The sequence below is a fragment of the Chrysemys picta genome, chromosome 5, assembly GCF_011386835.1.
Source record: "Chrysemys picta bellii isolate R12L10 chromosome 5, ASM1138683v2, whole genome shotgun sequence".
Classification (NCBI taxonomy): Eukaryota; Metazoa; Chordata; order Testudines; family Emydidae; genus Chrysemys; species Chrysemys picta.
In genome coordinates, this window is record NC_088795.1 from 91,338,262 (window position 1) to 91,359,092 (window position 20,831).

At 42.1% G+C, this 20,831-nt stretch overlaps 1 protein-coding gene across 3 annotated transcripts in view; it reads left to right on the forward strand.

The window, feature by feature from the left end:
* The first annotated feature begins 8,809 nt into the window (after positions 1-8,809).
* The window catches only part of KDR (kinase insert domain receptor), a 37,512-nt gene continuing 25,490 nt past the window's right edge, over positions 8,810-20,831 (forward strand). Inside the window, exons 1-9 of one of the 3 annotated variants that reach the window (XM_005299110.5) lie at positions 8,810-9,109; positions 12,386-12,476; positions 13,116-13,312; positions 15,375-15,499; positions 15,817-15,985; positions 17,497-17,636; positions 18,238-18,409; positions 20,175-20,286; positions 20,382-20,545. In XM_005299110.5, coding sequence (XP_005299167.2) covers positions 9,052-9,109; positions 12,386-12,476; positions 13,116-13,312; positions 15,375-15,499; positions 15,817-15,985; positions 17,497-17,636; positions 18,238-18,409; positions 20,175-20,286; positions 20,382-20,545 — 1,228 coding nt within the window. In that variant the 5' untranslated portion in view covers positions 8,810-9,051. The remainder of the gene's footprint in view (positions 9,110-12,385; positions 12,477-13,115; positions 13,313-15,374; positions 15,500-15,816; positions 15,986-17,496; positions 17,637-18,237; positions 18,410-20,174; positions 20,287-20,381; positions 20,546-20,831) is intronic. The other 2 variants (XM_042841896.2, XM_005299111.5) reach the window with 2 other exon arrangements.

Consider the following 20,831-nt stretch of genomic DNA (forward strand, 5'->3'; position numbering starts at 1 on the left):
ATAGGCTGCAATTCCCACCGTCTCTCGCAGACGAAAGGATGCCAACAATATTCACCATTGGGATGACCTGTGACATTCAGTCAGATCAGGTCTAGTATCCAAGAAAATTCAGGGGGTTCAGTCTTTAAGAGAATGATTGGTATTACTGGACTTTAAAGTTACCCAACTTCTTCTTGCTCTACACATTTCAGGGTCATGTTATATAACCCTGGTGATTGAGGAAGACTGGACAGGAGTTCTATCAGGGTCTCCTACCACCAGTGATTACTTGGCTGTAGAAATCATTGAAAAGAAAATTGTTTGAACATTTCCCAAAGAGTTATGTAAATAGAATACTTTCCCCTAGTGGCAAAGGTCGACTGAAAAGAATACAAGTGCTACTCACAACAAATCAACAGGCTGAGATATTTGCTGACAGAACAGAGTTGTGCTGTTTGCAAATGACATTTTATATCATTTTGAAGTGTAGTACTAACAGGACTCTTAACACATTTCAAGTCTCTGGAGGCCTTAGGCCTATGGGCTGTAGGCAGTCACATGGCATCCTACTATGCTAGGGGCACCATACATATGTATAGGACCCAGAAGCCACAGTGCTATCTCAGATTCCTCATCCACCTTGCTGTCTGACTCCAGTTCCAGTGAGCCGCAACAGAGACTGAATTGCCTTCCCTTTGTTTACTGCCCTGAAAGTTGTGCTTCAGCTCCCTCTTGACTTCCTGTTCCAAACAGGAAGGAGATGACCGGAGGTCACAGCATCATCAAGTAGAACTAGATAAACAAATGAGGGCTTTTTTGTTGTTGTTGTTGCCACAGCCTGAAAGGGATTGCAGACACATACTGCAGGATCTGGCTGGACGAAGGGCCTGTTGTTAAAACTGCAGTGGTAGATGGGGGAAGAATGGGACGGGAGCAACAGTCCAGGAGGGAAGGACACTGGTTGGAGCTCTGCCTGTGTTGCTTGGCACAGGGCCTTGAAAAACCTAAGGCTAAATGTACTACCAAGGCTCATAGCCTCTAGGCAAGTGTTTAGGACATGAAGGGAATGGGCTTAACAGCTCAAGACCAGAAGCCAAACTTTTCAAATTTGGTTGCCTAACGTTAGAGGCGCCTAAATCCATACTTGTCAACTAAATGAAAGTGACCTGATTGGCAGAGGTGTTGAGCACTCACACATCCCAGTCAAGTCAATGGGAATTTTTGATGCTTAGTACCTCTGAACATCAGATCAGTTTTAATTAGGTCAAATGTGCATTTAGGTGCCTAACCTTTGGCACCCTAAATTGAAAATAAATAGGCCCAGATCCTCAAAGGTGAAATCAATGGGCGTTAGGTGTCTAAATACCTCTGAGGATCTGGGCCCCAGTGCTTTAGCCATACTTGTGTTCATGCGCAGTCTGTGTTTGTGCTACAGTGTTTTAACCTTACATTCCCTGCTGAGCAAGGTGCTGCTGGATTGAAGTGGCCATTTGGGAAGATATACACAGAGACCATTTATAAAGCTCCTGGGCTAAAGCAGCAAAGACTACGAACCTCAGCGCCAGCCCATATCTCCCCCAGGATGTTGTTTGGAATAATTAAGGAAACAAAAGTCTGCCTGTCTGCCCTGCTGCTGCTAGTTGTCCTGGCTAGGCTCCTAAAGCCAGGGTCCTGGCTGCCTGGGAGGTGCTGATGGCAGCTCTGGGGAGAGGAGTCGTGACTGAGTCAGAGAGGAGAGGGAAGGGGAGAGACTGGAAGCTGCCGGCCTCTTGCCCAATCCCTTTCCAAGAGGCTTCGCTGTTTTTTGGGTCTTGTATTTAATGAGCTTTTGTCCACCAAAGTAGCAGATGTATAAACAAAAGTGTGTTGGCCCCCTGTTTAGCTAAGGGGAGACGTTCAGCCTCTCTCCCCTCACTTTATACAGATCTTGCCCATTGATTGATTTCAGAAAACAGGATTTTCCTAGTTCAGAGGCTGAGGGAGAGAAAAGTAGTTTTATTAGATAAACTACTGCAGGGAAACAGGATGATTCTTCTGGGAATAAAAACAAAACAGAGGTAATTTGTTGGGAGCCTCTGGTGCTTCCTGTCAAGGTGTGGACAATGAGTTTAAAGCTCAGATCTCATCTGTGCCATTCTCTAAAGGGCATTCTAGCGCCTCTGCTCAAGGGAAGGCGAATCAGGAATCAGGCAATCTGCATCTATAGGATCCCTCAGTTATGAGCTCTCACATGAAGGGCCAGATCCTCTGCTGTGTCCAAGATCCATTCAGTGTAGCAGTGGGGAGGGCACTCAGGGAGCCAGTTATAGCCCCAGATTCTCTGGCAGTTTTGCCTGAGACAAAGCCATGGCAGGCTGCTCTGGACTATGCCAAGTGTTGAGTCCCCAAGGGACTGTCCACCAGTTGAGCACAGTTGGGGATGCAGGGAGAGGGTTTTAGGAGTTGTCTATGCTGGCTCTATGATCGCTAGGACTCTTCTCATATTGAAATAATATTCCCCAACTGGGGGAAATCCCACTCCCTTTGCATCACTTGAGTGGCTTCATTAGGGGTTAGAGCAATATGCACAGTATAATTTTATGCAAGTGAATCCAAAATGTGTCCTGGCCATATAAACCAAATCTATGCAAATTTAGATTTGGAATTTGATTCTGTATGTTGTTTTAATTTCATTTTAATTCCCCCTTCCTTCTCTTCCCCATATGTCAGGCTGCTGTCAGATCTCAGTTCTGCCTTTACAACATCTCTAAAATTATTCTTTTCATCTCCATTCTTCCTGCTAAGACCATATCCAGGCCTTGGTCATCCTTGGCCATGACTACTGCAACTTCCGCCTCATTTCTCATAAGAACATAAGAATGACCCTACTGGGTCAGACCAAAGGCCCAGCTAGCCTAGTGTCCTGTCTTCTGACAGTGGCCGGTGCCAGATGCTTCAGAGGGAATGAACAGGGAAATTTATTGAGTGATCCCTCCCTGTCATCTAGTCCCAGCTTCTGTCAGTCAGAGGTTTAGGGACACTCAGAGCATGGGGTTGCATCCCTGACCATGTTGGCTAAGCCGTTGAGGGACCTATCCTCCATGAATTTATAATTCATTTTTGAACCCCATTATACTTTTGGCCTTCAGAACATCCCCTGGCAACGAGTTCCACAGGTTGACTGTGGTATGTGAAGAAGTATTTCCTTACGTTTGTATTAAACTTACTGCCTATTAATTTCATTAAGTAATCCCCTAGTCCTTGTGTTATGTGAAGGGGTAGATAATACCTCCTTAATTTGCTCCCTTTCAGAACATCCAAAAAGCTGTGGCAAAAGTCACCTTTCTCTCCTGCTATTCAGCCCACATCACTACCCTGCTTGGATCCCTTCACTTGCATCTGAAGAAGTGGGTTTTTTACCCATGAAAGTTTATGCCCAAATAAATCTGTTACTTTTTAAGGTACCACCAGACTCCCCGCTGTTTTTGTGGATACAGACTAACACGGGTACCCCCTGATACTTCACTGACTTCTACATTCTTATCATTGGCTTCTTGTTATTATTTGTTTCTGGTGACGGCCACAGTGCGCTAAACACTGTACAGACATAAAGGAAGGCACAGTTGCTGCCCCCACTACAAAAATTTTGCAATCTAAAAAGAGAGCCAGACAGACAAAGGCTAAGGGAAAGGGGAACGACACACAAGCAAAGTGCCCAAGGTGATGATTGGCTGTGTCTTGAGTTGCTTGGCTTTGTTTTACAAACATATACTCTGTCTCCAGTTGCCTCTCAACCTTATCCAGCAAGAAGGAGCTGGCCAGAAGGTGGAGACCGGAATCATATGTAGAATCATGTGTGGAAAAGGTGGCTGCCAGACATTACAGGTCTATGTGGGACTTGTGGGGGAGCAGCAGTGGCTGGGCAGGGAGTCAGTGCAGAAGGGCCCAATGAGCGACACTAACTGAACCTGGCCTGGAAACCCACAAAATCCTATTTGCTTTGAATAGAAACTGGACTGGAGAGAGCACCCCAGGGGCTAGGTCTGAAGAGCCCTGACTCTTGACTGAACTGCCTCCAGGGCCTAAACACTTAACATTATTGCTCACTTAGAATTGTAACTTTTTAAGCCTAGGCTCTGTGCCTACGATATTTGCAAGCTTACCCTTTCCTTCCAGCCCAAGTAAAATACCCTTTCCCTTAGCCGTGTATCTGAGTGGTTTTTGGGACCCACCAGGGCTAGTGCTTACAAGGCCTTGCTCCTGAAACCCCTACAGTGCTTGCCTCTGAGTCGTGGTACACCTGGCATGCTACTGGCACTCTAGAGATTTGGTGTATTTGGGCACAAAGCAGCAGCAATAATTTAACAGTGATAGCCCACCAAATAAAGACATGTTAAACTAAAGAAAAGTTTAAAATAAGAAAAGCTAGCTAGCAGGAGATATCTGAAACAGCAAAATTGATACAATCTGCTCTGTGTGAAAAAATTACATGTCTTACATTATTTTGAGTTGTCACTACACACACACTCATAAGAACATAAGAGCGGCCATACTGGACCAGACCAATAGTCCATCTAGTCCAGTATCCTGTCTTCCAATGTCAGGTGCCCCAGAGGGAATGAACAGAACAGGTAATCATCAAGTGATCCATCCCCTGTCGCCCACTCCCAGCTCCTGGCAAACAGAAGCTTGGGCCACTTCAGAACGTGAATTTACATCCCTTCCCTTCCTGGCTAATAGCCATTGAGGGACCTATTTTCTATGAACTTATCTAGTTCTTTTTTGAACCCTGTTATAGTCTTGGCCTTCACAACATGCTCTGCCAAGGAGTTCCACCAGGTTGACTGTGCGTTGTGTGAAGAAATACTTCCTTTTGTTTGTTTTAAACCTTCTGCCTATTTCATGACCCCTAGTTCTTGTGTTATGAGAAGGAGTAAATAACACTTATTCACTTTCTCCACACCCATCATGATTTTATAGACCTCGATCATATCCCCCCTTAGTCAACTCTAATAAAAATGGGACTTTTCAGCTTGGAAAAATCTCTTCTCATATGGAAGCTATTTCATACCCCTAATAATTTTTGTTGCCTTTTTCTGTACCTTTTCACCAAACCAATGCCTATGGTCCATTGGGTAAAAAACAATACAAGAAAAATGACAGTCCCATTCAATAGGGCTATTTATATGTATAAATGTTTGCAGGATTCGGCCCTTAGTAAGATTACTCACATGAGTTACTCATGTACAGAAGTATTTGCACAATTGGGGCCTTGTATTCTAAACTCCATGGTAGGGAGTTTTTCTTATTTACTTTTTAGTGCTATGAACATCCTTGGCACTGTAGCAATAATAATAAATAATATGATGACTTGTCAATTCCTATTGAATAATTCTGTTTAACAAGTTATATCAACATCATTGATTGTTGCTCAATTGCCTGAGTAAGGACTGCAAGGTTGGGCCTCTGTTAAATACATTTGGGGTAGACCAGAGGATTATTCCTCTAGCCTTTTACCTTGAGAAACCAAAAGCCAAACCATTACTTACAGTGAGAATTCAATGGGTCTATTTAAGGAGTAAGATACTAGTCTATGTAAGGATGGCAGGATCTGGCCCATGGTCTAGAGCGACTTTTTTAGTCTCCTCCCGGTCCCCATTTGTGCACTTTACAAAAGCACCGCACAATCTGCAGTCTTTGCTTAAGAGATGCCAGTACTAGAATAATGAATGTATTGTAGGGCAGAGTTGAGATGCTTGGGCATGGCAGTGTAGGGCGGCTTGCAAGAATGCTTTCTCAGACACGCCTAGGCCGAAACAGTGGTAATTTGGTCCCTACCATTCTCAGGCACCAAAATCATTCAAAAAAACAAACAAACAAACCTAAACCCACAACCTTGACATAATACCAAGTATTATGATTCAAAAATTATATTCTGCATAGACTGACAGTCACAAACAATTATAACTGCACATCATTTCATTGAATTAAATAATTCAGTGTAGCGCTATATTTTGTACAAACAATATTTTAGGAAGCTTGTTCTAATGTATTTGCTTGCATATAGGAGCAATAAAGTGAGTTACAAGTGATTACAATAAAATACAATTATTGGACCTTGTAATATTTTCATGCTAGTGATTCTCATTTTCTCCCTTTATTTTGACTTGCTTTGTTAACTGGCTAATCTGTTTTTAGGGCAAAGACTTTTTATGGGTTATCATCTCCCATAATCTTAGCCAATCTTATTTTAGATGTCACTTCAGTAACAGAAACAAGAAAAAAGAATGAGGAGTACTTGTGGTACCTTAGAGACTAACAAATTTATTTGAGCATCAGCTTCCATGGGCTAAAACTCACTTCATCGGATGCATGCAGTGGAAAATACAGTAGGAAGATATATATACACAGAGGACATGAAAAAATGGGTGTTGCCATATTAACTATAATGAGGGTAATCAGTTAAGGTAGGCTATTATCAGCAGGAGAAAAAAAACCTTTGTTGTGATAATCAGGATGGCCCATTTCCAACAGTTGACAAGAAGGTGTGAGTAACAGTAGGGGAAAAAAATTAGCATGGGAAAATAGGTTTTACTTTGTGTAATGACCCAGCCACTCCCAGTCTTTATTCAAGCCTAATTTAATAGTGTCAAGTTTGCAAATTAATTCCAATTCTGCAGTTTCTCGTTGGAGTTTGTTTTTGAAGTTTTTTTGTTGGAGTATTGTGACTTTGAGGTCTGTAATCGAGTGACACAAGTACTCCTTGTTCTTTTTGCTGATACAGACTAACACGGCTACCACTCTGAAACCAGAAACAAGAAAGAAAATGCAATGTTTACTTACAGCATTGGTTAGTTCTAATAAAATTAATTTTCACTTTCAGAATTGTCATTTGGATGAAGCTCAATGAGCAATATGCCATGGCTGATCTAGTTACAGTTTCCTTGAGAATTTAAATGGAATTGAAAGCCAATGAGACATGTGCTCCTAAGTCACTTAAGTACTTAAGAATCACCCCTGTATCATTGCTCTATTATTTATTCAGAAAATATTATTTCTGATAAATATGAACTTCTGCGTGTGACTTGTATCAGAATTCAAATCTTTAAAGGCTAGATTGCACCTGAAGGGGCAGCTCTGAGCAAGGGGTGGTGTGTGAGTTGCAGCATCCCAGGTGTAGACATGGGAGTCATTGTGCTTTTAGAGACAACTCTTAGGCACAATTTTTTGCTTCTGTTTGCTCCAGGGAGAGATTGGTAGGAATTGTCACTGGTCTGTAGCAAATTATGTCCTGCACTCCTTATGCGGGTTCAGCTGTGCAGCTCAGCAGAAGTCATGGCTGTTCTTCCCCATCCGTCTTCTCTGACTGAGAATGTGCCTTTTTACTCCTGTATGCCGGGCCTCAATGTCCATGTTAGCCCAGGCAGGAGTTAAGGGTTGGTTTTTTTTGTTGTCTTCTGTGTAGGTGTGCAGTACAAGTCACAATCTAGCTCCAAGTCACCGCAGTTGAGTCTTCATTAGAAAGATATCTATGGTTCCCTCGAGGTATTCATCACTAATATATAAATATACACCTCATTTGACAACCAACCTCAGCAGTGGCCTGATATTTAGCAGTCACACCCAGAGATCTCACAATCACTTAGAAGTGCCTCTAACCCCACCTATGGGATAATGAAGATGTCTTAAAAAAAAGGCTGCAGATTTCCTGGCCTAACAACAACAGTACATTTTGTTCGAGTGTTGCTCACTTCACTCTTTTTGATTTATGTGTTTCTTCTTTTACTTGTAATGTGTTCCATTGGATCTGTGTGGAGAAATCAATATAGAAATTTAGCTGCTCTCACTCTGTCTTTCAGTGAGCTGCAGGGGAGCAATCTCAATGGAAATTGTATTGATCTCCAAAAACAGTAAAATACAGTAAAACAGCTAGAATTACTGGCTCATTCACTAATTAATTTGCTCTGAGTATCACATGCAGATTTGTTGGTAAGTAGACTAATGCAAAAGGTATATGGCTAAAAATTTTCATAAACATGCATTTGTTTCCCCAAAAGAGGATCTTTCGTAAAAGAATTGCCAACATTTACTTTAATGCAAGTGTATCAATAATCTCTAAAAAATGCTTTTGCTATCACACCCATTTTATATTTTATTTATGCAGAAAAACATATTTTAACAGGTTGGAGATGCTTTTCACCACCTGAATATCACTATATCCATAGTCAGGAGTGGACCAAAAACCTGCAAGGCTTGTTAAAGATAACCATCCTATTAGTGTCAATGGTATTGCTGTCTGAGTAAAAAGAACTTGATTTGGTCATTAGTGAGAATGGGGAATAGTTTAATCTGGCTGGAAATATCACAATCCTGGTACAATTAATTAAAACATCAGGGATGTACTAGACACACTGAGGAAATACTGAAATTATACCAGATCCAAGAACATATATACTGCCAGATACAGTCAGTAGTGAATAGGGGGACACCTGGACCATAAAAATACACATATATCTAACTATATTTATATAGGGGCCACCAGCTAAATGTGCTGGAGCTCCTTTTTGAAGTTTTTGATTTAAAGAATCTGCAGGATCAGCCAAGTACTTTAAGAGACCAATGCACCACTCCCAGTTTGAAGACAGAGGAGGTGAGAGTCGGAGGTGAGGTCACCCATTTAAAAGACCAGCTGAGTGGTACAAGCTGGGAGCGAAGGGCAGGACTGGGGTGCTGCCTTGGGCTTGTCACCAGCAGAATGGACTACATGGGACTGAGCGGACAAGTGCCCCCCAGGTCCCCTGTGGGGGCGGAGCCAGGGGAAGGGAGGGGCGGGTCCGCAGGAGTCTGACTCCTCCCCCTGCACAAAGTAGAGGCGCTGCGGGCGGCAGGCTGCGATGCTTGGCAAAGCCCGCAGGTCGCACGGAGCGATCTTTCCCGTACCCCGGGCGCAGCAGAGCTCGCCCCAGTAGCAGCCCTGCCTGCGGGGCCAGGATTACCGCACGTCCGCCGCTTGGCGGAGAAGGCACCCGCTTGCAGCCCGGGCAGCAGCCGGAGCCTGTGTCCGGGCGTGGGGACCCCCGTCCCAGAGCTGCGATGGAGCGCAGGGTGGTGCTGGCGCTGGTGCTGTGGCTGGGGAGCCGGCCGGCTCCAGGTAAGGGGCGCTGGGCTGGAGCAGCCCGTGCGCGCGGGGAGCTCGCGTAGCGGCTCGGGGCACCTCCCCCTGGGGCAAGGGGCCAGTGGAGCGCAGATGTTGGGACACGAGGCCGAGCAGCCGCGCCTGGAAATACCTGAGCCTCGGGGCAGCTACTCTGATGGGTGCAAGGCGAGGGCCATCCCCGGAGCGCCCCGGGATACGATGGGAGGTTTGTTCCTGCCCCCAAAGCGAGCAGGCTCGGAGGAGCCATACTCCGGACATAGGGGCGGGGGCAGGGGAGAATAAACCCACGGCGAAATCCTGCCCCTACTGAAGTCAATGGGAGGTTTTGCTCTTGACTTCAGTAAGGTAAGGATTTCACCCTGGGTCCATGGATTGTGTTTGCTGGTGACCTGGGGACGATCCTCAGCTGGGGTGAATTGTGATAGGGAAGTCAAGGAAGCTATCACCATTTACAGCTCCAGTTGAGGATCTGCCCCAGAGCTATTTTTGTTGTTAAAGGTGTTAGCCTTGGCCATGTCCTCCTCCTTCCCCTGAGGTCTCCAGAGGAAGGCTGTTCCTTATCACAGTTCAGGTGCTGCAAAGGGCAGGACATCCTGACTGGTCACTCCTCGCACGAGAGAGTAGGCAGGTGCACAGGCTATGGCTTTACAGGGAGAATTTGGAGAGACCACGAAGTCTGATTAGCATGTCGGGCGTTGGAGCCATAATTTCACCCCTGAATCTTTTCTAGAAAACACAGGAAGCGAGGGACAGTTCTGCCAAACTTTCCCATGCCCAGAGCAAATCTTAATGAAAGGAAAGAAACAAGAGAGGAAAAAAGGAGTTTTCTTCTATCTGCGGAGAGTTAATAATATGCTGTGCGAGACACAAGGCAACCAATCACTGCCTTTACAGCCTCAACAAGACTAATTCCAGTTGCTGGAAACATCCCCTGTTCATTATACCACTGGATGGGGAATAAGTGGTTCAAAATCGTTTAAATTCAGCATGATATATTAGTTCTATTCTCTGTCCTATCAGTGGAGGTTTCAGAAACTGAGAATAAGCCAAGTGAAAACAATCATACTGAGGTTAATATCTTAGCAGAAATTGCATCTTAAATATATAGGGATGACTTTTTACATTAATTAAAATAATGCCTGTGTTTGGAGCAAAAATAAACATTTTGACTATTATAATATGGATATTAATTTAATGTCAGACACTTGGATGTTTATCCAATAAATAATGCTATTTTATTGATCCTAGTGTTAGTTCATCATGGTTTTAAAATGCATATGTAAGTTATCAATGCATTTTCTTTTGGAATAGTCTCTTTAGAGAGATGCATACGAGCAATTGTATTTAACAGCATAATGTTACACCTTGAAGAAAATAATCTAGACAGAGGTTAGTCACAGTTTGATTGAGACTGAACATCCTTGACTAAATAGAGCTTATCTTTAGCTTAGTTTTTAGGTCTAACTAAGCAACACTTAATGAGGAAAAAAAAATCTCAATTTTAGTACAGACCATATTCTGCTCTTATTTATCTGTACACTAGTCTCGTTGAAGGCAAGGGAGCTATAGGCATGCAGATGGGAGCAGGATTTGGTCCAGGAAGATTTAATCCTGTTTATTTGATAGTTAGATTAGATAAATCATGATTTGCAATGCCTATGATAGGGAGTAAGATGCATATCTTGATTTTGATTTGATTTTCCATCCTAATTAAAGATTTTACATTAGTGATGGCTTTCTAGAGTAAAGTGCAACAGAAATCAATTATTTGAAACCCATTGTCAATAAAGAATCTCCTTAGGAAGGGTTTGATAAAAAATATAATGAAATCCTGAAAAAATATTGAAGCCCCTAGCTCTAGGATGACTTTACTGTCATTGATACCAACTCTATTACCATTCATCAGATCTGTCTCTCAATATAACTCACTTGGGTCCTTCCCATACCTGGCATCTTGCTGCTTTATAATCATGGACTTGAATGGTATCAGAAGCATTGAAATGAGGAAAGAAGGGAAATGAGAAAAGAAGGCTGTAGAGGAAATTCCTGTTCATAATGAAGAAATAATTCTTGCATTTTAAAACATGTTCCTCTTGTTAGATGAGCTTGTCTGCTAGGTATAGAAACATTTGTTTAATTTTAGTACTGAGAGATTGCACTATCCATAGCTGTTGTGATGGCTGGCAAACATAACAGGCCTAATTCTTTACTACATTACACCAATGTAACTTCACTAAAGATATTGCACTTACACTGACATAAAACTGGTATAACACAATGGAGAATCAGACTCAGTTTCACATCCTCAGACTTTACAGTTACTGTATTAGCTACATTTAGTTATGAAGACTAATCTTTTAACTGTCTGGAAGAAACAGACTAATGAGATGTGTTCCAGTATGCTAGTACCATCACTGTTCATTTTCTTGTGTAAGTTTACTCACTGACTCCTTGTACATCCGTATTTGCATCAATTCTTCCGTTGTACAAGTGCTCCGCGTTGTCTGGCCAAGGTAATGTTTCAGAACTTACTCAGATCTCTGTACTCATCCTTTACTGACACAGAACTCCCAAAGGGAGTGAGTATAGTAATAAATGCCGAAAACATCTCTTTGTGTTCTTTGAAAGATTGCGCAGACTGCCTTACTGAACAGTTACAGCAGAACAAATATTAGAAATGATCTTGCAAGATTTAACTGATATGAGTATTCTCACTGAATGCAATGGAACCAATCACCCAAGTAAAGTTTGATAGGAACAGGTTTTCTTAGGGTTTCAGGCAACAAAGGAAACACATTAGAAAATATGATAAAGGAAAACAAGACTGGGTCAGATGACCTTGAGTTTATGATGCACTATGTAAAATAACTCTTAGCAGAATTCGTTAATCAGCAGCCTTGGCAAATTTATTATTCAATTTATTATAAGATCTTTCCCAAGGGAGTGAGATCATCAGATGAAGGTTCACTTTATTTCAATGTCCCATATCCTCTTGTTAGACCTTGAAGTTGGTAATGCAAAACAACAGGAACTCCACCCGAGCTTTATGAATTGCAGAGCTATTCTGCTAGCTCATGACCATCTGCCCATTCTTCCTGTTATGACAGAGCTCTTGAACTTCTACTGGGATGTGTGGAAAGCAGTAGAACAGTTTAACACATTAAGCAAATAGGTCAACTTAAAACGTGCTACATATACATTCATACAGTGCTTTTCTAATTGAATCTGATATGTTTTTGGCCCATTAATTTGTTGATTTTATTTTTGCAGGCTTGTTCATTTCTCCGGATCAACCAAGTCTTAGCATCCAAAAAGATATCCTTACAATAACTGCAAATGATACTCTAAATATTACTTGCAGGTAAGGGCAACTTTGGCCTGCGTTATGATGATGAGAATGATTTATTAATTTAATTTTGATATAGAGGTGGACCCTTCCTTCTACTCCCTCTTTCCTTGGCCCTCCCAGACCCTTCTCCACTGCAGACCTTGGGCTGAGTATTAGAGGGTTACATCATGATGGAATTAAAAAACAAAATGAAAGCTATTGGCTAATCAGGGGATGTTCTCAAGAGTGTAGCATGTCAGGTGTGTTAAGGTAGTCCCTGGGTAGCCCTAGCCACTCCCCTGTGTGGGAAAGATGGGGGTGCAAGCAGCAGGGATTGGGGAGAGTACTCTGGAACATAGTGGAGTTTGCTAGGGGTTAAGCAGAGCCCTTGTCACCTCGATTACCCCCTTTTTTGAATCTTTGTATGGCTTAGATTCATCACCTCTTAATATTCAAATGAAGAAACTTTCTTGTAGCTGTGTGGAATTGAGCATCTCACACTCATTTATCGGATTTAGCATGTTTCTTAATGTTAAATAATTAAGCTTGTCTAATAGCTATTTGTCCTGAAGTTAAAATGGACCATTCAAGAATGAGTAGGACTGAGTTTTCCTGGCATGATGATAGCAAGCCCCATTTGCCCTAATACAGCTCCCTCCTTTGTTTTGCTAGTGGTCAAAGAGCTTTGGAGTGGCTGTTGCCTAACAATCAGAGCAGTTCTGAGAAACATGTTGCGGTGACGGACTGCAGGGACGGCCCCTATTGTAAGATGCTCACTCTTACAAAAGTAATAGGGAATGACACTGGGGACTACAAGTGCTTTTACAGAGACACCCAGGCAACTACAAGTATTTATGTCTATGTTCAAGGTAGGTGTTTACAAGATTCTTACGCGATTCCTACCTATCAATAAGATTAAAAAGAAACAATGGTGTAACAGGCATTTCAAAAAGCTTTGTTCTGAAGTAATGTTCATTGGATTACCCACAGAAAAACCTATTTGGCAAAGCATATGCCTCAAGATCAACAGTTGTAAGCTGGAGACTGTCAGCTTAAGAACAAAGCAGTTACCAGTCCACTTGTCCTCAAGGTTTTAAGGAAAACAAGAATATAAATACACATCCATTCTATAGGTGCCAGATCCTGCAGTTTCTCCTTTCATTGAACTCCAATTGAAGTTTATGGCCAATCTATGTAGTAAATAACTGCAGAAACTGTCCCTTAAAGTGCCGATAAATGGTTAAAGTAGATTGAAACAGCAGAGGGAACTCTCATCATAACAGTCAAGGAAGTGGGGGAGATCAGGCTTCTTTCATGAGACTTCTAGCATTTCCCATTTGATCAAGCTACAAAGTTTACATAGCAGAATGGCATCGCCTGGTTTTTCAATATGTCCATTTCCAGCCAAAATGTGGAAACACAAGGTGTGCGCAAAAATATATACAAAAAGCCAGCCAAATATATTTGACTCTCAAAAAAACAACTTTTTCTCAGTTTGTATTTTACATTATCCTTAGTTCTATGCAGATCGTATCACAGAGATACATTTGCTTACGCCATATAAATTCGTGTGGGTGGAATAATAAACAGAACAATGCAACAGCAGAAACTTAGCATATATTTTAGCTGTGATGGTAGGAACATTTTTCGATAGTAAACTGTGAGATCTTTGATCACAGCTTTTCTTCTCAGTGGGAGCTTTTGGAGATATTTTTCATGGATGGTACAAATGATCACCTTAAGTTGTAAGTGAGGCATTTGGATCACATAAAAGATTACTTCATGCTGAGCTTGGCCTCCTGTCTTTCAGCTTCCAAATGTTTACATGCCTGCAGCCCTTCCTCCTGTCCTGCTGACCAGGCTGACTTTACAATTAAAATTGGGACCAATTTCCTGATATTGGAATTCTTGGCCTTGTGAAATTGACATTCTGTATGCAAATTTTTGTGTGGAATAACTACATGTCAATATGCTAGTTACCATAAATAGAAAAGTCCCTGTTCCCATAATTAATAAAATCTATATGTGCAGCAATTAGCCTAATTTACTTCTCCAGCCCCTAGCCCACACATCAATACTGGGATCTGATCTGTTTGCACGCAAAACTACTGTAGACTTCAGTAGGAGTTTCACACATGCAAGGATTATAGGGTATTTGTATATAGCACTCACATTTGTATTATCTAACAGAACAATGTTCAGATCAAGTCTGAAATTTGATCTACCTTACAGCTGTTGAACTCTGATGGGGAAATTCAGATAGATTTCAAGAACTAAGTTTTCAAAACTCATGCTTTCAGTTGCACCCATATAAAATGCATGTGGATGCAACTGCAAAGCCTTCAGTTATGCATGCACTTTAGATAGCTGCACACACAGAACGGCATTAGACTAAGCCCCTGACTGTTTTCACTGTTGATTATCTAGCCTCAATTATCTATGCATGCCTGCATGCACAGGTTTGTTACTACAATTTATGGTCAGAATTTTGAAAAGTTGGTCGATAATATATAGGTTTGTTTATAAAGCCACTTATTTATTGTTGAGAATTTAAAAAAGAATAGCCATTATTTTAGGGGTTATGAAGCACTTAGCTACTTATAACTAATATTGGGATCCATTCCTATAGTCCTTACACAGGCAGAAGTCACATTGACTTAAATCGGAGTTTTGACTGAGTAAAGACTTCAGGGTCAGGCACCCAGAATTATGTTGACAACATTAATGTGTATTTGGGCATGATGGTACTGTAAAAAGAGGAGGAGTTAAACTTAATAGTGATGTCAATTTCATGTCCATTCACATACAAGAAAATACAAATGTTTGCCAAATAGAAAAGGACTGCATAGACAGGAAAGGAAAGAAAAAATAGCATGTTGTGTCCTTTCAAACAAAGAGATTATAACAAATGCAAATCAAATATTCTTTTAGATTACAGATCTCCATTTGTGACTTCAGTTAGTGACCAACTTCATGTTATATACATTACTGGGAACAAAACAGTGCTGATTCCATGTCTTGGATCCATATCAAATCTCAATGTATCACTTTATGCGGTAAGAAAAAAGTCAAATATTTCAGTACTTATCTCTAGAATTAGCTAAATGTCAATTTACATAAATACGGTGGATTAAAATAGATATCTTAAAAAGAGCCTCTCATCTTTGGACATTACAAAACTTATAGAATGGGAATGCTATAACTACACTAACAAATGATACTTCTTGTGTAAAGATCTGTTGACTGCAATGAGAATGTGGTCTGAGTCAGGATGCCAAGTCTGGATCCATAATGTTGTAGTAAATATTAGACTTACAATATGAATTTATTTAGTTTTGGAATTATACTGAATGTTTTATTGATATTTTAACAGAGGTATCCAGAAAAGTTATTTGTTCCTGATGGTAAATTAATCTCATGGGATAATAAAAAAGGCTTCACTATTCCCAGTAACCTGATCAGCTATGCGGGCATGGTCTTCTGCGAAGCTAAAATAGATGATGAAAGTTACCAGTCTGTGATGTACATAGTTGTGGTTGTAGGTAAGCCAAAGATTACTCTCCAGGGTCATTGTTTTAGGCAGTGCTATTTTGCTTGATGCAACATATTGAGCAGTTACATTTGATTGGACTGTAGATCAGGAATACTGAAAATACAATTAACATAAAATGCATGTTTTAATATGTATTGCTTTGGTGAAAAAAAACAATACCTGAATTTAAAGGGAAAATGTTATTGTGTTCTGTTTCGGGTGGATCGCCGGCATCTGTGCTTGGGATTTTACCTGCTCTTCCTTGATGCTGCTTTTTTCAATCATGCAGCGTTTTATTTTTCCTAAACTTCTGCTCTTTTGTAATGAATGTCAGCATAGAATGAAGGACCTTGAGAACAGGCACCCCAAAGTATCACTAGCAGCTCAGGAAAGAAGACAGGGTTCTAGCTTGCTGTGAGGAGAAACGGGAGCATGTCACACTAGAAATGCAAAACCTGGCCTGACCCCAAGAAATTCTTGTTTCCCTGCACGCTAATGTCCTGCGCCTAATTGGATGAATATGGCTCTGACACATTGAAGTTACCTGCTCCTCCAGGGCAACATGAGGACTCCTCTTAGGCCCCCACCCATGCTGAAACTGCAATGACCTCCTCCTGGACTGTTGAGCACACTCTCATCTCCAGGGTTGGAAGAGGCCAATCCCCCACCTCCCGAGCCTCATTGTGACACTGAGGCTTGGTGAGGTAGGATCAGCACATTCTCATCTAGACTCGGAGATTCCTAAAGAGAGGAAGAGAAAAATAGGGAGTATCTCACCACCCCATCTCCCTTTAGGGGCAGCAGTTTCCCCACAATTCATCATCCTCTGCCTGGTTTTGAGTCATTTGGGATTTTTGGATATGTTTTGTCATATTTTACATCTTTTATTACAGGTTTTATGCCTTGGACAGTTTTGCTAATGCCAAATTGTTGGTAGTGGTAAAGTTCCAAGCGCATCACCTGATGCCCACTTTTGGTCTATCATAATATTTGGGGAGTGGGGTTTGTTTCCATGCTATTGAGAATTTTGTGGTTCACCATTGAGGTTCTCCTCTGAGTGCTCTCTAACATTGCAAGGGGCCAAGAAACCCTTCCATAAGAGTTGAGGATGCTTAGCAGCTCCCAGGATCTGTTCCAAACATCTCTCTCTGACTCCAGCTTAGAAGTACTGATGTCTCACCATGTCAGCTTCTTTTATCTTACTGTGTCTGACCATGAGGGAGCTTCTGGCAAATGGCCTCACAGTAGCCCACTCACTCTGCATGTGCTAAAAAATGAAAGTAGACTGTATTTGCCCGAGACCCATTGTGTGTCAGTACAACTTTTGGGCACCTTTACCCTTTTCATCTCCACTTTTTGAAATTGGGTGTATGCCCATCTCCCCACTGCACTCAAGCTTCTGGGATTTCTGCTGTGTGGGTGTAACTCCTAAGGGAGAGAGTAAATGCCATTGGGAAAGCGGCATCCTTACGTCATTTAGCAGAATGTTTTTTCAAACTCTGTTCCTTTTGCTTCTTCCAGGATACAGAATTTATGACTTAACTATGAACCCTCATCACCAAATAGAGCTGGCAGCAGGGGAGAAACTAGTTCTAAATTGTACTGTGAGGACGGAGCCAAATGTTGGAATTGATTTCAAATGGGACTACCCTTCCATTAAGGTAAAACAATCATTTCCTAATACTGTGCCCTAGAGCCCTGAAAGAAGCAACCTCTTGCTAGAAATACAAAAGGATGCTCCTGTGTTTTAGCTTCCATGGTTATTTTAGCTTCCACAGATACAATAAAGATTTGGGTTAACCACTTACCCGCTCCTCTGTAAATATTAACAAACCAGTTGATGATATATGAAGAGAAGGAATTACCAGCCTATATAATATATAACCTGGATTACGGTTTTGTGAGGACTTGGGCCTGAGCAAGTGGGGAACCCTCCCCACCCCTTCCACCTGCAGTTCCTCCCTCACCCCCCCACCGCTCCTGCCGGGGAGCAGGGTTGGGGCATAGGGGCTTGCCCTGCTCTGCCTGCCCAGCGCTACTGCCAGGGAGTGAGGTTGGAGTGTTAGGGCTTCTCTGCTCCCCGGAAGGAGTTCCGGGTGGAGTGGGTCAGGGTGTAGGGGTGTCCATTTTTCTGGCGGCCCCCAATTGTCCGGGGCCCCTGGGCATGATCCCCATTGGTCCAGTGGCTAATCCGCCACCGGTGTGGAGGATCGGGGGAAGAGTTGGAATGAACTGCTTCTCAGAGCTTTTACTCTGTTACAGGGAAAACGTGCTACAGTCAGAGACTTAAAAACATCATCAGGGAATGAGCCGAAGAAGTTCGTAAGCACTCTTACCATAGACCATGTGACCTTAAATGATAGAGGCCGATACAACTGCACAGCATTCAGTGGCCTTATGACAAAGAAAAACAGCACATATGTCATTGTCCATGGTATGGAATTCTCTGATTTAATTCTGGATATTTATAGGTGGGGATTGTTGGGATGGAAAATGCATAAATTGAAAGCAATTAGCTGCACAGTATGTCAATCAAAACGTTTGTCGTATAAGCCGTCTGCTCTGAACTGTCAGCCACAGTGTTTCCATTGCTTCTAGTTGTTTTTAGTAGCATTGTTATAGCTCAAGGTTTTTCTATTTTAATGTTAAAGGGTTTTCTCTTAGGACCTTGTATGTGATTATCACTGAAAGCTGTCTAGAAAAAATGACACTAAAACTGAGAATGGCTGGCGGTCCCTCTATTTAATCTCTCCCTATGTGGTACTGTAATGTTGAAACTGTATATTTCGGGTCAGATTCTGCCACTCTTCCTCATACTGAATAGTACCTCACTCCACAGGTAGTTCCATTGATTCCATTGTGGCTACCTGCAGAGAAAGGTGTTACTTGCATGAATAAGGGTGGCAGAATCCAGCCCTCGGCTTTTTGCATTCTGAAAATTGGATTCAGCTTTACTTTTGGTCATAAGGAAATGACTTAGAGGAAATGACTCTGGCCAAATCCTATCCTTCCTCAGTCCTCAATCAGGCAAAACTCCATTGGCTACAAAAAGCTGATTTTTTTGAATGAGTGAGAAAGAATTGCAGGATTTGATCCAATATTAACTAGTGCAGCAGCACTGCTAGTTATGGATGTACTGTATGTCTTACACAGGAGCACTAAGGCTGACTTGAAGTTGTGACTAAGTCTGATTTTCAGCATCAGCATTTTGATTTTTTTCAGTTCACACTGACCATAGTCCATTCTTCTGCCAGGACCAGAAACAGTTCCCCCTTCTCTGTCACAGCTGTATCAGATATTAAACGGATACTCTATTTGATCTTAGCCAAAAGGCCAATCATGCTGTTGGGCTGATTACAATTTTGCTTTCTGTGGTTGCAGAAAAGTAGTGTAAATCCTTTCAGAGTTGTGGGAGTTTTTGGGTTGCAGAATTTCAGATAGATAGCTTCAATCTCTGCTCAATTATGTAATTGTATCACGTGAAGTTTTGAATACTGTTATGTGCTGAAATGGAAAAATTGAGCCCTTTTTGTCTAACTGTGTAAGTGGAAACCTTGGAGAGGTTTAAATGCGGTATTGTGTTACCAACACATACTTTACAGCACTTGGTTTGCATTGCTTGTTTTGTTACACGGCAACAGCGGCTAGGGAGGACAGAGCATTGGGACTGAGAGTTGCTGTGTGGAGCTGAGAGCAGACTCTTGCCTCTATTGCTGTCGAGAGTCCCCTGGTAGCTGAATTAGTCCACTTTTCTGTGTAAGGGGTGAAGGAGAAGGCATGGCCGGGGGAGAGGGACTGCATACCCCTGTGTGGCACAGAGCATCCCTAGGGATGTGACATGGGCCAGAGGCAGGTTGGGGCTGGAGGATCCACTGCTATGTATGTTGTCCTGTCCTGTCCTTCCCACACAGGAGTGCTCCATTGCTTCACTGCCTCAGAACGCCTCTGAACCCTCCTCCCCTTTTCCTAATGGATCTCCCTAGTGCTCAACCCCAGTAGTTATGCTGGGCCCTGGGCTGAGGATTTACCTCATGGATTGTAATACCGCAAGTGCCTGTGCTGGTACATGGACCACTTTGTCATTTACATCTGCTGCCTTTCATCTCCAGTTACACACAACCAAATGGGAGACAGTTTACATTTCTGGCAATATGGAAAGGCAATGTTTTGTTTCAAGCCCATCAATTAATTTCTTGCAGAAAAACCTTTTATCCGTTTGGACAGAATGGGGTCTGTGGTGGAGACAAGGGTAGGAGACCAAGTCAAAATCCCTGTGAGATTTACAGGCTATCCTCCACCAGAAGCAAAATGGTAAGAGTCAGAATGTGATGCCTTTAAAACAGATTGTGGTATTATATGTCAAGCTGACTCTCTAAAGTATTTAAGTTACCATGTATTTTCTTTAGGTATAAAAATGGAAAAGCCATCAGCACAAATCATACCATTAAACTTGGTTACACGTTAACAATTACTGAGGCAAGTGAAAAGGATGCTGGGAATTATACCATTGTACTTACAAACCCCGTTAACAAGGAGCAACAGAGACACACATTTAACCTGGCTGTGAATGGTAAGTGAGATATAAACAGTGCCTTTTCCTCTTTGGTTGTATATGTGTGTGTATAGAGTACTAACCCTTCCTTGACAGAAAGAGCTGGTAGGAGTCCTGTCTCTTAGAGCCCCGTGCTCCTCTTGATCTGTGTACTAGCCAGATTTAAATTTGGCAAAAAAAAAAAAAAAATGAGGTGATTCAAAACCACCAAGTTAGGGGAATGCAGGAAAGAAGCCCCATCTCAAACCTTGCCCGGACATTGCTTCAACCATCCACTGAATCTGTCTCCAGCTGGATCCTCATG